Source organism: Cyprinodon tularosa, unplaced genomic scaffold, assembly GCF_016077235.1.
Source record: "Cyprinodon tularosa strain WSP-4 unplaced genomic scaffold, ASM1607723v1 ctg54, whole genome shotgun sequence".
NCBI lineage: Eukaryota > Metazoa > Chordata > Actinopteri > Cyprinodontiformes > Cyprinodontidae > Cyprinodon > Cyprinodon tularosa.
In genome coordinates this window covers 1741973-1758689 of record NW_024039274.1, presented here as the reverse complement: position 1 = coordinate 1758689, position 16717 = coordinate 1741973, and the positions used below count along the sequence as shown (strand labels likewise).

The 16717-nt window shown below is 37.0% G+C and overlaps 1 protein-coding gene across 1 annotated transcript; it reads left to right on the top strand.

The window, feature by feature from the left end:
- The first annotated feature begins 952 nt into the window (after positions 1-952).
- Positions 953-16448, top strand: si:dkey-196h17.9. The gene is made up of 10 exons (XM_038304705.1): positions 953-1368; positions 7307-7685; positions 8580-8664; positions 9631-9732; positions 10824-10924; positions 11077-11193; positions 15565-15691; positions 15773-15916; positions 16087-16242; positions 16326-16448. Exons 1-10 carry the CDS (start codon positions 1284-1286, stop codon positions 16446-16448), a joined length of 1419 nt encoding a protein of 472 aa, XP_038160633.1. The 5' UTR covers positions 953-1283.
- Positions 16449-16717: the final 269 nt, after the last annotated feature.

Here is a 16717-nt window from a genome sequence, read left to right as displayed (position 1 = left end):
ACAACTGCTTACACGGCAAACTTCGGTATAACCAGCATCTTATATCTAGCTGCTTGGAGGTGAGTGTGATCACTCTTACCGGTTCACACTCCATGCCGCGTACGCTGCTTGGATGCTTCTGGTCGCATGCGGTAGCCGCGCAGGTGCTGTGAGAGGGGTGGAGCTTGGAGGTGGGGCATGAGTGAAGCAGAGAGGGTGGGGGAGTGACGTGAAACCTGTTTTTCTTCAAATTTTCAGTCAAAGTCTGCTCTCTTCTCAATGTTACAGACTGCAGCTTTAAGTAACAAAGTACTAACCTTACTTAAGTAGAAATGTTGTCTATTTAAACTTTACTGGAGTAATTATTCTTTAGACAACTTTTTACCTCTACTTTAACTTTTATACTTTAAGTAGTTTTAAAAATGAAACTTTTACATTTTTACTTGAGTAAAAGCTTACTCTACTATAGTAGTCTTTAAACAATAGGATTTCTACTTTTACTTAAGTAATAACCATAAATACTCTGGCTAAAGTTCAGCCTTTTTCTGGGGCCATTTATTCTTTTATCAGTTTGAGGTTGGACTACTGTAATTCTCTTTATGTTGGTCTGTATTAGACGTCCGTCGAATAACCTCAACTTGTGCAAAATGCTGCCGTTCGCTTTCTAACAAATACATCTAGACGTGCACACATCACCCCCATTTTCTACACCCTGCATTGGCTCCTGGTTCATTTTCTGTCAAAGTCCCTCCCACTGAATGAGGAAAGTTTTTGTAAGCGCACACTTGGAGTAACTGTATATCTTCTGTGATGTTTACGGTTTCAGTTTTGTTTGACTCTTTCTATTTTTTATGAGCTATTTCTTGTCTCCTTCACTTTCTCTCTCCCCTTATTTCTAATCTCCTCTTTCTTTCTCACCTCTCTTTCAGATTCCGTGTCTGTTTTGTTAGAATTTATTCCCGAAATAATTTTCAGTAAATTTTTATATACAATTACCAAGCAGGACCTTATGGTCTGCTTGTGAAAGCAAATCTGTTGGCTATCATCTAGCTTTGGGGAAATCAACTGCCAGAGCTAAACTGGCAAAACAAGACACAGAAAAGAAAAAAAGAAGAAGAAAAAAAAAAGAAAGTGAAAGTGAAAGGAAAATGTGTGAGAAGGTTATGTTGTTGGAAAACTCCCATCCAAAGTGTTTGCTTATAAAGGCCAGCCACCCAGGAAAGGAGATAGTATCAAAGTGTCAGTGTCAGAACTTCACATGGAAAAATACTGGGACTTAAATTGATACTGGTACGAAATTGAAGATGAAAAAGCCTTGGAGTAAATTCCTGTCTAGAAGGGACAGCACCCGACCTGTGATAAATGACAACAATAATTACATAGAGAATGGTGAGTAAGAACTATTATCAAAGTCAAGATATTTGGCAATTTTTTTTTATCTATGCCAATAAGAAGCATTGCACATCTTGTATTATATCAGTTTTTTTTTTTTTCGGGTTTATGGTTTAACTGGGAAAACATTTGTTGTTATTTTATATTCAATGCCCATCCAGGTTAGATGCCATATTAATGTTGTGAATAATTATTATATTCAATTCCCAGCCAGCTGGGAATTCATATGTTCTGATACTCTAAGGGCCGGATCTATCAAAGGTTTGCGTGTATTAAAACGTGAGCTATTTCACTGCGCACGCTAAAAAATGTACAAACTGATCTATCAACAGCGTGCTAAAAGCATTTGGTCTTTAAAACGTGCTAAATAGCGCCTCTGATCCATTTAGTACTTTTTCTGCAATGAATATGCAATATGGGGCGTTTACACGCTAAAGTGCGTCTTGTGGGAGGAGAACATGTAAATATATTAATTTAGCACTCGCAAAGTGATTTATCAAACTTGAACGCAATTTTGCTAACGGTATCTGACTCTATATTTAACACGTTTCAAAAGAAGGTGCAAATGGTCTGTATGCGTAATTGCGCACACATGGCAGCAGTTATTGTCGCAAGAAGGAGACATGGAAATAAAGCAAGGAGACGCAGAGAACGCATTTTTTCACTCCGTGTGAATATTTTTGCAATGAACGAGGAAACGATCATCAAAACATATCGTTTATCCAGCATTGCCATTTTGGAGCTGTTGGGGGAACTCCGAATGGATTTGGAGCCAGCCGCAAGGAGGACCCACGCAATACCAGATATCACAAAACTCCTTGCAACATTGCACTTTTTTGCATCTGGGTCATTCCAGCGTACGGTTGGAGCGAGAGCTGGGATCTCCCAATCTCGTTTTTTCAGAAGTGCTGTCCGACGGGGTCGGGGTTCTCCCCCTGCGCCTGTGGAGCAACGTGCCAAATGCTGCGGGGATCCCATCCACAGTCACAGGCCAATACAAAACACCTGTTTTTTTTTTTTTTGTTTTTTTTTCTTTTTACTGCAGCACATACCACCTTAGGGAATAAAGGTTGCCAATTTATAAATATATATATATATATTTACTTATTTTTTTTTTGTTGGGGGTCACTCTAATATTTAAATTTCTTAATGCACTAGTTTGTACAGACTACAAACTACTTTGCCGCAAACCACAAAACGCGCAAAACCATCATTTAAATAGGGCGTCTCCAACAGTTTTGCACCTTCCACCAGTTACGCAATCACTCTTGTTAAATCACCCGCAAACCATGGTTCAGCCCCTCGCGCAAAATTCCAGTTTGCGAGCGCAAATTACTGCACGCAAAATTGGATCTTGATAAATCCGGCCCTAAGATGTTAATTGCCCAACCCGGCAGGAGTGTTAAATACCTTATTTAATCAGAAATTATTGGAGCTGTTATATATATTGTTTATGAACACACACCCTACTAGCTGTGTGTTAGAACAGTAAATGAAAGAGTGATTTGAGCTCAAATAATGGTTAATTCTGAACATACTTTACATATGCACAGAAGATACATTGCAGAAAATAAAAAAAAAATCGACTTGAGGATAAAATGCAACTTGATTGCCTAAGTTTGTATGCAAAAAAAAAGGAATTTCACATTGTTTTATTATTGCTCAAAATCCAAACAATAAGCTACTGTATATTAAAGCTCTATGTAGAGATACAATCAAGACAAGCAGCAGTTCAAGTCAGTACTTGTCTTTTAGCTCCTTTTTTGAAGAGGAGGGAAGTCAGATTGAGAAGGTGCAAAAAGCTTGTTTACTTCAAGCAAATAAGCTAGCCCTGGCTGTCGGGACGCCCTGCCTGATACAGAGCATTAAAACAAAGAAAAAGAAAGGCATTTAATTATTCAATATATCATCAGTGTCAATGACACTATTGCTTAGTTAAATAAAAAAAACACATAACTAAACTATTGAAAAAAATGTTGTTTGTTTTAAATAATTATTATAAAGAGTGCATAGACCTTTAAGACCTTTGCAAACTGAATAATATATGGGTTTATTATGAAGTAACAGTGGCATAGCAGTAGTGAATAAACAGCCATGATAACATTCTTTAAGCATGACTCAGTAAGAGGTCAGTTTGAACTGACAGAAGACACGCTGTGGTGAATGGAAAAATAGTTTATACCTGCTAAACTGGCTCGATTAATAGCCTCAACTGGATTTTGACTGTATTTTAATTCAATGTTAATGGAAGAACAAACTGACATCTCTTTTGAAGTGCTAAATTTTTACAGAGTATAAGGGGAATTTTGAGAACCACTGCACATTGGCAAACTGGAGAGCATACGGGTTTATGGCAGCAGGAACAGAATTTCACCACGTTAATTGAAGTGAATAGTAAGAAGGAAACAAATGTTTATAATCTGCTAGAAATGAATAAATAGGACACTGCGTAACTTTAGTTTATAAGCTAAAAACATAAATATTTTTATTAAATTGGTTGTAGCCCATGAATCACATTTGTGTTATAGTTAAGCCTGAAAAAGATTTCTAAAGAAAAATAACTGTGGGTTCATCCAAAGTATTGGTATAACATCAGGCCATAATTTCTTTCAAATGCTGTCAATCTTTTACATGTTTCTTTATGTGCATTTGGTAACCATGTAGTCTGTATAATTTTCACTTATTCATATGGTCAGTACATTTCTGCTGTGCAAGTGCTGTAACCCAAGTCAGCTACTATGTAGTCTTCCATTAGCTCTCTACAGTGCAGATATTTTTATATCTAAGGGAAACATATTTCAGGACATAAGAAATTTTTTTCTTTTTTTACTAGTCTTTGTACTATTTACTTTTTGTATTCTCTGTCACATATTTACCTTTAATGGCATCTTGCTTTAACTCTTTGTACTCTATATAAGCTACTTGAACAAGAATTTCCCTTAAGAAGTAATCCCATGGGATAAATAAAGGTTAGTCTAACTCAAAAGGTTTAATCTCTATGGTTTTGGAGTCAGTAGTCACCTTTATCTATGTCTCCTTTTACATATTTTACATAATTTCTTGGTGCTATTCTGGTTTGGCCACTGCTAAATGTCATACTTATAGTCAAAGAAAAATTATGTCCTAATCAAAGGATTTTTTTGTCCTAAATCTGCCAGGGGGGGGGGGATTATGTCAGACTTAGTTGTATGTGTTTCAGCAGGGAATTATTTAATGACCTGACTGAACGATTAATCCCAATTTTATAAATATAAATCTATTAAATCCTTGTCACAAGGCTCAGAAATGAAGGACTCAAATGCAAGACCTGACAAAGTTCTTTTAATTCAGTCCAGGGTTGAACACCAAAAATCCAGCAGAAACAGAAGTATCAAAAAACAGAGAGAAAGGCAGGTCCAAATCCAAGCAGGGGTCAAAACACTAGAAAGCTAAATCTAACAGGCAAAGAGGCTGGAACGCTAAGCTCAAAAGACTAACGAACTGGCAAATAGAAGCTGCAAGGGTGGGAACTAAATACTCTAACAAACAAAAGAGGAGCACATTCACCAGGTGAATTGCATTAGGCTGTGGCAGATCCTGATTGCAGGAAGGAACTCAGGAAGTAAAGCTGCCTAAAACGAGAGAGGAAATGAGTACCAAAATAAAACAGGAAGTAAAAAGACAAGGTGATAAAAGTGACATCAATCTAATCAGGACTGCCCCCGACAATCCTAAACCTTTAATAAAACTCCAACAACCTCCTATCCTTTGTAGGTGTTTATGCAGAAGAAAACTAACTTGCAAAACAGAAACCTGCCGCCCTTCAGCGAGTAACATGGAGATGCAGCATTACGTACTGTGCTGCGGTTAAACTTTCCTCCAGTACGGAAAGGGAATCTGGTCAGGGCCTGTGAAGAGACGGGTTAAGTAAATAAAGGTTAATTCCTAAAGAAAACATCTTATAGGATGAAAATGACCTTAGTTTTGGGCAAAGGGGTCACCTTTCATCAAGAAAGCTCTAAACAAGCAAACAGAAGATAAATGCATATTTATTGGTTAAAATGACAGAGTCAATGTCCCAACTGAAGTCTTCAAGAATCTGTGCAAAGAGAAGAAAATAATTTGAAAAATATTCTACATCTAGTTTGACTGTATATGAGCAAAATAAAAGGGGAAAAAAGGTCACTCTGTGATGTATAGGTCAGAGGTGTCAAACTCTATCAAATCTTACCACTTCAGTGATATCAAGTGTTTAATTGGGCCGGGTGAGGCTAAACATAGTTTTTCATTTACAAAGAGCACATTGTTCTGGTATCATAACTTTGCTCTCATGTATTTAGCTGTTTCAGCCACTTTGTACAGGTTATGTGAGCATATACCCTTATAACATATATTGCCCTGAGATTTGACCTGTGGGCAGGGGTGGACTGGGACAAAAACAAATCGGCCCTGGCCTTTTGGACTAGACTGGCCCAACACATTTTTTTTTTTTTTTGGTGTACTAAATGTGTATACCAACTGTGCAATACCTTGAGGCCAGGTTAATGGAAAATAGTGAGAGTGGAAACTTAAAATACTTCCAAAATCTTAATTTATTGACACTGTAAAATGTAAACTCCACCACAGCACAGCAACAGTTCTTAGATCAGAGAGAGAGAGAGAGAGAGAGAAGTCACAGTTAATCACGCATATTATCACGTTATATCATCATAAGAAGTGATTGTATGTTGCTCATCAGATTTATTCAGTCTTCCAGATACTGCAGGGTAACATTGGACTACTGTGCACTCATTGTGTAAAAAAGGATGCCAATGACTAAATTATGAACCATTTGAAACATGTAGAAATAATAATAATAATAAATGAGCTTGTGTCAGTAGTCTTTCCAAATGCAATACAAAAAATACAAAACAAAATAAAGCATGACTTTTCTCACAATATGTGAGCCACCTCCTGTTGGTTGCATTTTTAGTGGTGAATACCTTTTGCACAACTGGATTTTTTTGTGCTTTGTTGTGGGTGGTGATTAAAACAGTTTTTTAAAGACAAGGATCAGGACGGGCAAAGTAATCTATTTCCTCCTGCTTCTCGCCATGTCTCTCCTCAGCCGCACTGACATCATGTTCACTGCTCGGTTTGCCGTCGCCTCCACTACAACCACCACCACCATCATATTTTACATCAGACACTGGGGCAGATGAAAGGCCTGCTGTTGGGAACATGTTAGTCAGTTTGAAACATTTCGCAGCGTCCGTTTGAAGAACTTGTTTCTTTTTTTAGCACAGTTTCTCTGCGCCTCCCTTGCATTTCTTATTCATTACTATTGTGAACACTGCTGCACAAACTTCCAATGGAGAGTGAAGGTGTTTTTCTACTTTCTGATTGGCCTAGCCCTTTAGACTGTCAGGGATGATAACCAATGGGCTGCAGTAGCCTGGGGTAAGAGCCTGATGATCGGAACAGACTCTTGCGCTGCTGATTTCATTTTTCCTCATGCATTATGCAAATATAACGAGGCCGATAATATTAATAGTAATAATAATAATAATAATAATAATAAACATATCGGGTCTGCTGGCCCAAACAGCACGTCGGCCCACCGGGCAAATTCCCGGTACGCCCAATTACCAGTCCATGCCTGCCTATGGGTCTTGAGAGTGCTCCATGTTTTAGGTTTTTTTTTTTAAGAAAAAGAATGAGAAAACAAAGAATATGTGTCCTCTTACTGTATGTCACACAATTTCAACACTTTGTTTTGTTCTTTTACGTAATGTCTATATAAAAAATCTTGAAGTGAATTGTTGATAACAGTCTTGCTGGGTACTGAAATTCAGTTATACCAGGATTAAACTTTGGTGTTCAGACTGAGATTATTCTAAAACATGAAAGAACAGAGATGGATGCTTTGTTGACATGAACAATTGCCTAATTTTTGTGTCTTTTTGTGATTATACAGGTCATGAATCTGAGTGCATGGTGCATAACAGTTTAAGAAAAAATGAAGAGAAAAAATCGCAGGAGCTTTTTTCACCCTGTTCTGATGATGCTTCAGATGATGATGATCCCTCCAACAGATTTGAGCCTATGCAGAGCAGGAAAGGATCAATGTCCCTGACCTTCCCCGAAATTCCTGCTGACCTTGAACAACATCTTCATCGGCATTTGGAAAATGTAGAAGAAATAGTACAAAATAAGCGTAATTCAAGGTCTGGAGACAACAGTGGCTGTCTAGAAGATCACTTCCTGTTACAGACATCTGAGCACCTAAATATCCTGCTCCAGAACATCAGCACCTCAAAAAACTGTTTATTTTTGATAAACTGGGCCTTTGAAAGGTATGTATTAGCTTCTGAACTTTTTCCATGCATTAAACAATCTGTAGCAATGTTAAAAATCTGTTGATACAACACAATTCTGTAACCTGGCATGATGGGATCATGAAAACAGAAAAAGTAGATCATTTAATATGTCACCTGACCAGGCAACAGAGCAATGTGTTCAAAGCAAACAAACGATGCATTAAAGGTTAATGGAAATGAGGAGACAGATATGACTGCTAATGTGAATAAACTTCTAAAGAGCAGAGTTCAGGTTAGAGTTCATAGTAGTTTTTCACAAATAGCAGTTGGATGCCTTACTTCAGTCATTTATGGTAAGTTTAACAGTAGTAGATCATCTTTATGTCTATTTTAAATGGTTAGGATTTAAGTACAGAGACAACAAGACCTTCAAAGATCCATTGTTGTTGTTTAATAGCACAGGTTGGGAAAATTATACTCTGATACTTTCCACCATCAGTGCAAAACCATCCAGGAAAGGAAAAGTGGGCGAAAGGGGTTTTCCAAAATACAAGTTCTAATAAACTAGATTTCCTGCATGCCATTACTTGATTGTTAATCACTGCGTAAAGTTATGTCACAACAAAATGATCCTAGAAGATATGTTTTTTTTCCTCATGCATGTTTGTCCCTTATTTCTCATAGTTTGCTGACTGAGTTTCTCATGTACGCTTTTTTTTAAACTGATATGAATAAAAAAACAGGTGTGCTGGTTGTTAACTCTTGGATATAATCCTATCCTGATATAATAAAGAGAAAACATAACATGCACATATTTTTTATGAAATGCATTTGTGAATAATGTCTTTATTTAAGCAAAGTATTTCAGTATTCCTAAGGCACTTCTTACATAAAGAATTGGAACATGTTTCTGGTGGGTTTTTTTTCCAGGAAGCAACTATTTCCTAACTCGGAATCTGATCTTGTGGAAGAATGGGGACCAGAAGCAGAAACCAAACTTCTAGAGAGAATTAAGGTAAGTGTTTTTAAACAACTAGGAGTCTGAAAACATATACAAATGAAGTGGTTTTGATGATAGTATTGGCTGACATTTAAACTGATTGATTTCCTATCATAGACCCATCTGGTATCATAGACCCATTGATGTTTGTTTGCGATATTTGTTGGGTTGTAACATCCACCTCTACAGAAGATTTAAACATCTGATCTGACCCAAAAATGTAATGATATGTCTGGTCAAATGTATTGCTTATTATTTTTGAAAAACCTTGCAGTCTGCCTGCCCATAATAAAGAGGTAGTACAGTCGATCTTTACATAGTACTGCAATGGGCTGAAGAGATGCCAACAAATAAATTAACCATAACTCATGAATAGAAACATTAAAACTTACCTAAAATATACGATTTATGGAGTAGCCAAATGTTTTCCAGAATTTTTTTTTTATCGCCTGATAAAACAAACATTGAGTTTTTAGCTTTAATTACTGAACCTGTCTTTTAAAAAGTCAAGACGAAGCTTTCAAATCTAAGAAAAGTGTCAACTACTGTATAGGAGCATCATTCTGTGAGGCTTTTATCTTTCACCTATGAGGTTAGATATATCTCCAGCACTGTAAACGCAAGGCCTAAACTTGATCTTTAGAGTCTATTGGAATAAAGAGCTCTGTAAGGATACCAAAATGCATATTTAAACAAGTAGCAGATAACCAAATGTCAAGGTTTTCTGTGAATACACAATATGTTCTCCAGGTCAGTAACAGTCGCTAAAAGTAGCCAGTTAAAAAAATTAACTGAAAGCTATATTTTTAATTATTGTTTTCTAGTGTTGGGTAAGCAAACTAAAATCTGTCACAAGCACATAGAGCTAAACATTTTGCAAACAACATTAACAGCAGACACAATGTAACAAATCATAGCCTGGATTGGAAATGAGAGTTTCTATTTGTCAAATATAGCTTTATGGTTGTGCCTGTCTGTTAGGAGGAGGTTCGTGTTTCCTTGGACAAAATCCTGCAGGAGGACCGAAACCAAACAGAACATAATGAAGAAACCTACATTCAGCTTTACGTGGACATTATTCAGGTAAAAACTTGCATATTTATGGGCATATATTTGTTATTTACTGCTGTTTATGGTATATTATTTCTTTAACCTATATACATGGTCTTACATTATTACAAAGGTTTATATGCATTTGATAAGGATTTAATGTATAAATGTAAATGAGTTTATACCTATTTTCTAAATGCTATACAAACAAAAAATAATATGTATTTTGCAACCTGGGGATGTGGGATGTGATCCGGAAAAGCTTTTCTAAGTAGTGTTTTATGTTTGAGTTTTGTGCTAGATATGGGATCAACATAACAGACAGCAAATTTAGCACAAAGAGGTTCATTATGCTACCTAATTATGAACATATTATTATTATCACACTAGTAGTTAGTTGTATTTTGGCATCCAGGCTTTGGACATTGTAGGGTCAGGGTTGACACTGGTCTACAATGTGCAAAGAGAACCGGAACAACAACCTGTTAGATCTCACTAAAGCCCTGAACACACCGAATCTGATTTTGTGCCGATCTGAGAAAAAAATCATGTCATTTGAGGTTGAGGCATTTAGTGCTCATTTAACGTTTATGGGCATGAACACACCCGATACGAGCCTCATGGAGGCTCATGGAGGCTCGCGTAGCTGCAACTGAGATAGACACCTGGTCTATTTTAGGGTGTATATATACCCATAGGTCAGAAATGTCTGATGAAGGACATACTGACCAAAATGTTACATTATTAAATCTTTGATGGAGGGCAACACAGTGTGCAGGAACTTTTTGGGAACTCTGTAGTTACATTGTGATGAAATGACAAAACTGTTTGGAGGGACTTTTTATCTCATCTGGCCTGAAAGGGCCTTGCAATACCTCAAAAGACCTGCTTTGCAAATGTCCTGCTTGCTCTTCCGGACCTGTTACCTTAACAACCAAATCTCAGATTTGGTTGTTAAGGTAACAGTTAAGAGGAAAATACAGGAAAGATGGAGGAATGGAATATGGTTATACATTGCAAAAGTTTAGATGATGTGATTACTTCTGCAAGGTACTCTGTAAATGTAACATATTTAGTATTCATTTCTCAAATAATTTGACTTTTTTTCTCTCTCTATCTTCCAGTGTATTAATGCCATGCCCAAATTAGTACAAAATGTAAGACCAAGACTGTATCCTCAGGTGCAGGAGGTTTGCTATCAAGAGCTGTGCGATTTTGTGAAAAGGTGAGACGTTTTCAGTTTGATCGGAGATTGTTCTTTGAATCTGATCTAGAAATAAAGACGTTTCTAGAAAATTGCAGAACAATTTACATCAATTTACAGTGAGTTGACAGAATTATCAGTTGAAATAATGCCACATATTTGCTTTGTTGAAGGTACACCTCTGAACAGACCAAGATTCTTCAACAAAAAGCTGAGACTTGGAGGGAACATGTGGAAAATCCAGAGATGATACACTTCCTTAAGACTCTGAAAACATGTAAAGAACTAGGGTGGGTGTTTCATGTCTTCCCTAAGACATGAACATTTTATTCAAAGTTCAAAATCAAACCTTAATTTCTATGTTTTAGTTTGATTAAAATCACTTAAAGAATATCTATTTGCCAAAGGTCTGAAAAAAAGAGGCAAAGGATTTTTTTTAAAGACACCTTTTTTATTCCCAAGCTACTGATGGGTTAATAACACCCGTGAGTTAAATGATGGCTTGTCTGTAGATTTAATTCCCAACATCCCAAACACTTTCATAGCTACATCTAAGTGTAAACAGCATGTAAATGCTATGTCATTTTATGGTTCTAAGGGGGCCTCTGGGAGGCACAAGAAATGTGTCTGCCTTTGTTTCTACTGCCCTAAAAGGCTGAAATGCATTTATATGAATTAGTACAAGGATTAATGGTGAAGCTTAGAAGATAACTGCACTTTACTTCTAGTGGACTGGAGGCGTTTGGTGAGAAAATATAATGCTTTATATAAAAAGTGACTGAATGAGAACCTTGAATTTTAAAGATAGAGTTTTTTTTTAACAAAAGTTAAAAGAGAGCAAAAACATAAATGAGAATTGAGTCAATATCTATGTTACCAAACAAGACATTCTTTCAGCAGAAAAATTTAATTTGAATTAATATAAAGTTTCTCAGCTTTGCAAATAACTAATACCAAATCAATTCATGTTTTTACATTGAGCATTCAAGTGTTTACAACACTGTTTATATATATATTTTTTTCCATTATTCCAGAAGCAATTTATAGGGGTAGATAAATGCAGTAAGAAAATGAGAAAGCTTGGCTTTCAGTCTCTCCTCCAAATCAAATGTCCTTTATTTGGTTGAGATCAAGACTGGAGATCAGTAAAGGTCATTAGCTCCAAGCTCTCTAATTCATGTCTTTATACACCTTGCTTTTTCTGGTGGTGCAAAGTCCTGTTGAAAATGCAAGGAACAATTTCATTGGAGCTACTGGCCCAAGCCCAGCTCCCAACACCCCCACAACGTAATACCACATCCACTAAATGTGACACTTAATACAATACAGCCAGACAAGTACTATTCTCCTGGCAACGTAGACTGGACCATAGGCTGGACTGGACCATCAGATTAACAAATGGAAAAGCCTGATTTGTTACTCCTAAAATTACTCTTTCACTGCTCAAGTCAAGATGCAGTAGGCTTTATATAAATGCATATAACGCTTTGCATTGCACTCGATGTCTCACTTGGAGGCGGTTACTCAGCAAAGATGCATTGTTTTTGAGCCAATAATTGTATACTAACATCTGCATTCTACTGCACTACTTGCACCGTTCACTACTTCATGAGTGAATTTGTGTTAATTCGGTTCAGTTTTTTTATATGGCATCAATTCACAACACAATGTATCTCAAGGCTCTTTATAGAGAAAATTCAAACAAGGGATGCAGACCGATTGGTTAAAAATCAGAATATTGCATTGAGTCAGTGACTTTGCAGAATTCAGTCTTCTAGAAGACAAAGCAGACACAAAATAAACACATTAGCACAAATGCAAGAATAATTTTATACTAGAGATGTGGACAGCAGCCCATTTAAAGCCTTCCTCCAGGACAGTGTGGCAGCTAAAAAGAGTGCCAGCCATATGTAGCTGCTATGACAAGAAAAAGCAGAAAGAACATTCAATTAAAAGTTGATTTAAAGCTCCAAGCGGCGTTGGGCGACTCTCGAGGCTCAGTGCAGCTCAGCTTATTGTACAGCAGATGCTGCGCAAAAACTTCAACCACGCCTTCAGCAATTTGGCTCAAATCCAGCCTTCCCAACACAAGCTGTGGAAAATTCCTGTTCTCAGTGGGCATAGTTTAAAGGGGTTCCAGTTGACTCAAAGCAAAATGTTATTTAAAAGAGCATTTTAAAAGGCTTCAAAGATCACTCATATCCAGCTGGAAGCAAATCCAATTGTGCAACTGATTTAGAGCAAAACACATCTAGACAGCGACATATTGGAATTTGCCACCCTGTCATGTCCACATTCTCAAGCCATAATTCATTTTAAACTACGGGATTTGCCTTTTTTGTACAACAAGCTTTAATTTGCATGGGCAAGTGTCAAAAGGAGGAACTGCCAGCAGTTAAAAATGTGGCTTCCTGTTCCCTAGGGTGATGCTAAATAAGGTCAGGACTATGGAAACCAGTATAACCTCAGCCGCTTTGACTATAAGTTTTATCAAAATATACAGTTTTAAACCCCTTAAAAGTAGACACGGTTTCTGCCTTAAGGACTAAAACTAGTAGTGGGTTCTACAGGAGAGAAGCTAAAAGATAACTAAAAGATCTTCCTCCCATTCTACTTTTAGAAATTTTCGGAGCCACTTGTAAGCCTGCAGATTGAGAGTGAAGTGCCCTGTTAGATGGGATAATCAGGTATCTCATACAAGATGGAGTCTGATTATATAGGGTTTTATACCTGAGAATATTTTTATTTTTACTTAATTGTAATCTGCTAATGAAAGACACCTTAAACAGGAGAAATCTAATTCCTGTTTGTAATTTTCATTAGAACTCTAGCTGCATTTTGAATTAGCAGGGTTTTTTACTGCATTTTGGGGACGTCCTGAAAGTGAAGACTAACAATAGTTCAGCAAAGAATGCATAGACCTAATAGTGGAATATTTAGAAGCAAGGAGATTAACTTTTATACAGGAGACACTCTACCATCCATTGCCAAAGAAATTACCCAACATCTAGTAATATGCCCCTGACTGCAACAAGTGTGCTGCCTTGGGGATTGAGAGGAGAGGAGCTAACATGTACTAAAGTTTCCCTCAAATTCCAAAGTTCTGAATAAACTCAGTCTCCCTAAATTTGTGAAGATCACTGTCCCACCTTTCCTGAATGGATTATCGTATGCAAACAGACTTATCCACGGAATTGGTGGCCAAAAATCAGTGAAATTCCAAAGTGCGCTTTCACTGTGTAAATATTTTTGTGCGTTTTCCCACCAGCCCCTGCTGACTCCTTTTATGGCTTCTGTTGAACACTTGACAAGAAACATAACTATTCCTTAAATTTTCTTCTCATCATCTGTCTGATAAGATCCATAATAATCTAGCCCATGAACTTGAACAGTCGTGAAGAAGAGTGGACCAAACACACACATATTTGGGGTGTCTACAGGCTCAGCACCAGAGAGGGTGTGAAGCTCACTATCCTCACTTTGGGCTTGGTGGTGAGAAAGTCTCTGAGGATCAGCACCCTTAAACCTGTTGCAGGATTGAGGATTTTGCAGCTGGAATAAATCTGTCAGAAGAATTTGTAATATTGCATTTGTCAGTTTATCAGTTGAGCATCTGGATGTGCAGAGATGGTTCCCTCAGTCATTAAATGTATGAGGAGTAAAAAACACTATCAGTGTCTGGGCAGCAGGAACAACAGAGAATGACCTGAGGTCAGCTTAAACTTGGGGCAGCTGCAAAGAATGATTGAATGGTTTCAAAGTGCTGTCAGTTAATCCACTGATTCCCAACTGGGGGTACCCGTACCCCTAGTGGTCCATGGGTGCATTGCAAGCGGCAAATAAAAATTCTCAGGTAATAAAATAAAATAGGTCTGGGATCTGTTCTGTTTTGCGGGGGACCGACCTGAAAAATAAAGCAAGATTTTTTTACCAAAAAGTAAGTTACTCTTATATGTTTCAGTTCACCTTCAGCTTTGCCAAACACCAATACAAAACAAAGCAAAAGAACTGACTAGATGTACAGAATAACCTGATAACAGCTGTCAAGAATGAGGAAAACAAATGAAGTCAGTCTGACCATATTTTCTGTATAGTATTTTGTTCCCAGTTCCTCAAGTTTAAATAGGGGAGTTACTCAGAGGAGATCCAGCTTTATAAAGGCAGAATGATTCTATTTTATTTTATTTTGTATTTATTTTGATTCCTTACTAGCTTCCAGGCAGTTGGAAAGAACAACATGCCAAAAAATAAAATGCTCAAGATAAAAAAAAAATGAATTAAATACCCTGTATTGTATATTCAGTTTTTGTATGTTCCACATGGACAATCATCATGTGGGGGTGGGGTACTCATGATACAACAAAATGTCTGGTGTTACTAACCTAACTTGGGAAGGATAGATGTGTCTGCTAGTGAATATGTCAAAGTTCCACAGTTCAAAAGTAATTTTTAGACAATAAAAAAAAAAGTTTTTTTTTCCCCCTATTTTTCCTAACTGATCTTTTAATAAGCAAATATAAATTATTTTGGTTATTTTAACTGAGCTGAACAGTTACAAGTATATTATGTATGTAAATATATCGATTAAATTGCTTTTCCTCCAGGTTGCCTAACGATGAGGATGACATGTTATTAACATGATTTACTGTGCTTGGTTTCAGGAATCACGTTTCGACGAATGCAACTTTTGTCAGAGTTCCTCTTGTCCAGGAAATCAATAAAATACTTAAAGAAATGGAGGAATCAACTATGCAACTTCTAAATAAAATTGTAACTGAACTTGCTGAGGTATCCCTTTTGAGAGAATGGGTTTGTTTGACCAAAACAAAAAAATCCTTTTGTCTAAAAACCCCTTTTGCTATCTTGCAGACGTCCCTTGAGGATTATTTCAAATCAAGAAACACATCTTGTAATTGCTTGTTACACAGTATATCTGGTCAAAGGCACTGTGGTTTGTTTGATGAGTTGAGGAACCATTTTCCCAGACTGTCTAATGCATCGGATGAACAAAAGGTGAGCCATCTCTTTTTGACAGGTTCCACCTATAGCAACAAAATGAAACACACCTACATGGTAATAAGTTGATCCAAATTCACAATGTGTTTTAAATGTGATTTTAAAAGGGTAAAATTTGTACAAAAAAAAAATAATAATCTGACTGATTCTCTCTTTCTAATCTCCAGATTGTTATGGATGAAGCTTATAAAATCGTGGTTCACTCTTATCTCAAGCATCTTATCCAGAAAAGTCAGTGGAAACTGAAAAGATACTGGAGTACTGATGTGGGCCAAGCAGTCGATGACTTTGCCAAGGAACTTCACACCACCATCTCAGATCTGGTGGGATCATCATCCAAGGATCAATCATCGCAGGCAGCTTGTTTTCAGTATTAGAAATTCCTAACATGTACAGTTTGTACCAGGCTCCCGGTGTACAGCAGTGGAACTGCATACTACTGAAGATCAACGACATTTTAAAGAGCAATATCGACGGCCTGAGACTTGACATTTTAGGCATATGTGGAGACTTTAAGGAAAAGAGGTAAGCCAGTTTCTTATTATCATGGTTAAGGGCGTATCATTTATTATATTTAAAGGTGTTTTGAATGTATTTTCTAAATAATCACTAAGTAACTTTTAAACCTTCATGAAATGTTTTCATAACTTTTGTGAATATACGTTGACTTACAACCAGTTGAATGACATCTCGCTGATCACCAGGGGGCTCTCTTTCACTTTCACTGTCAATAGGCAACTTTTAGGAGGGTTGCAGTATCTGTGTGTGAAGTAGTTTGGTCGAGGGTCAATAAGGTGA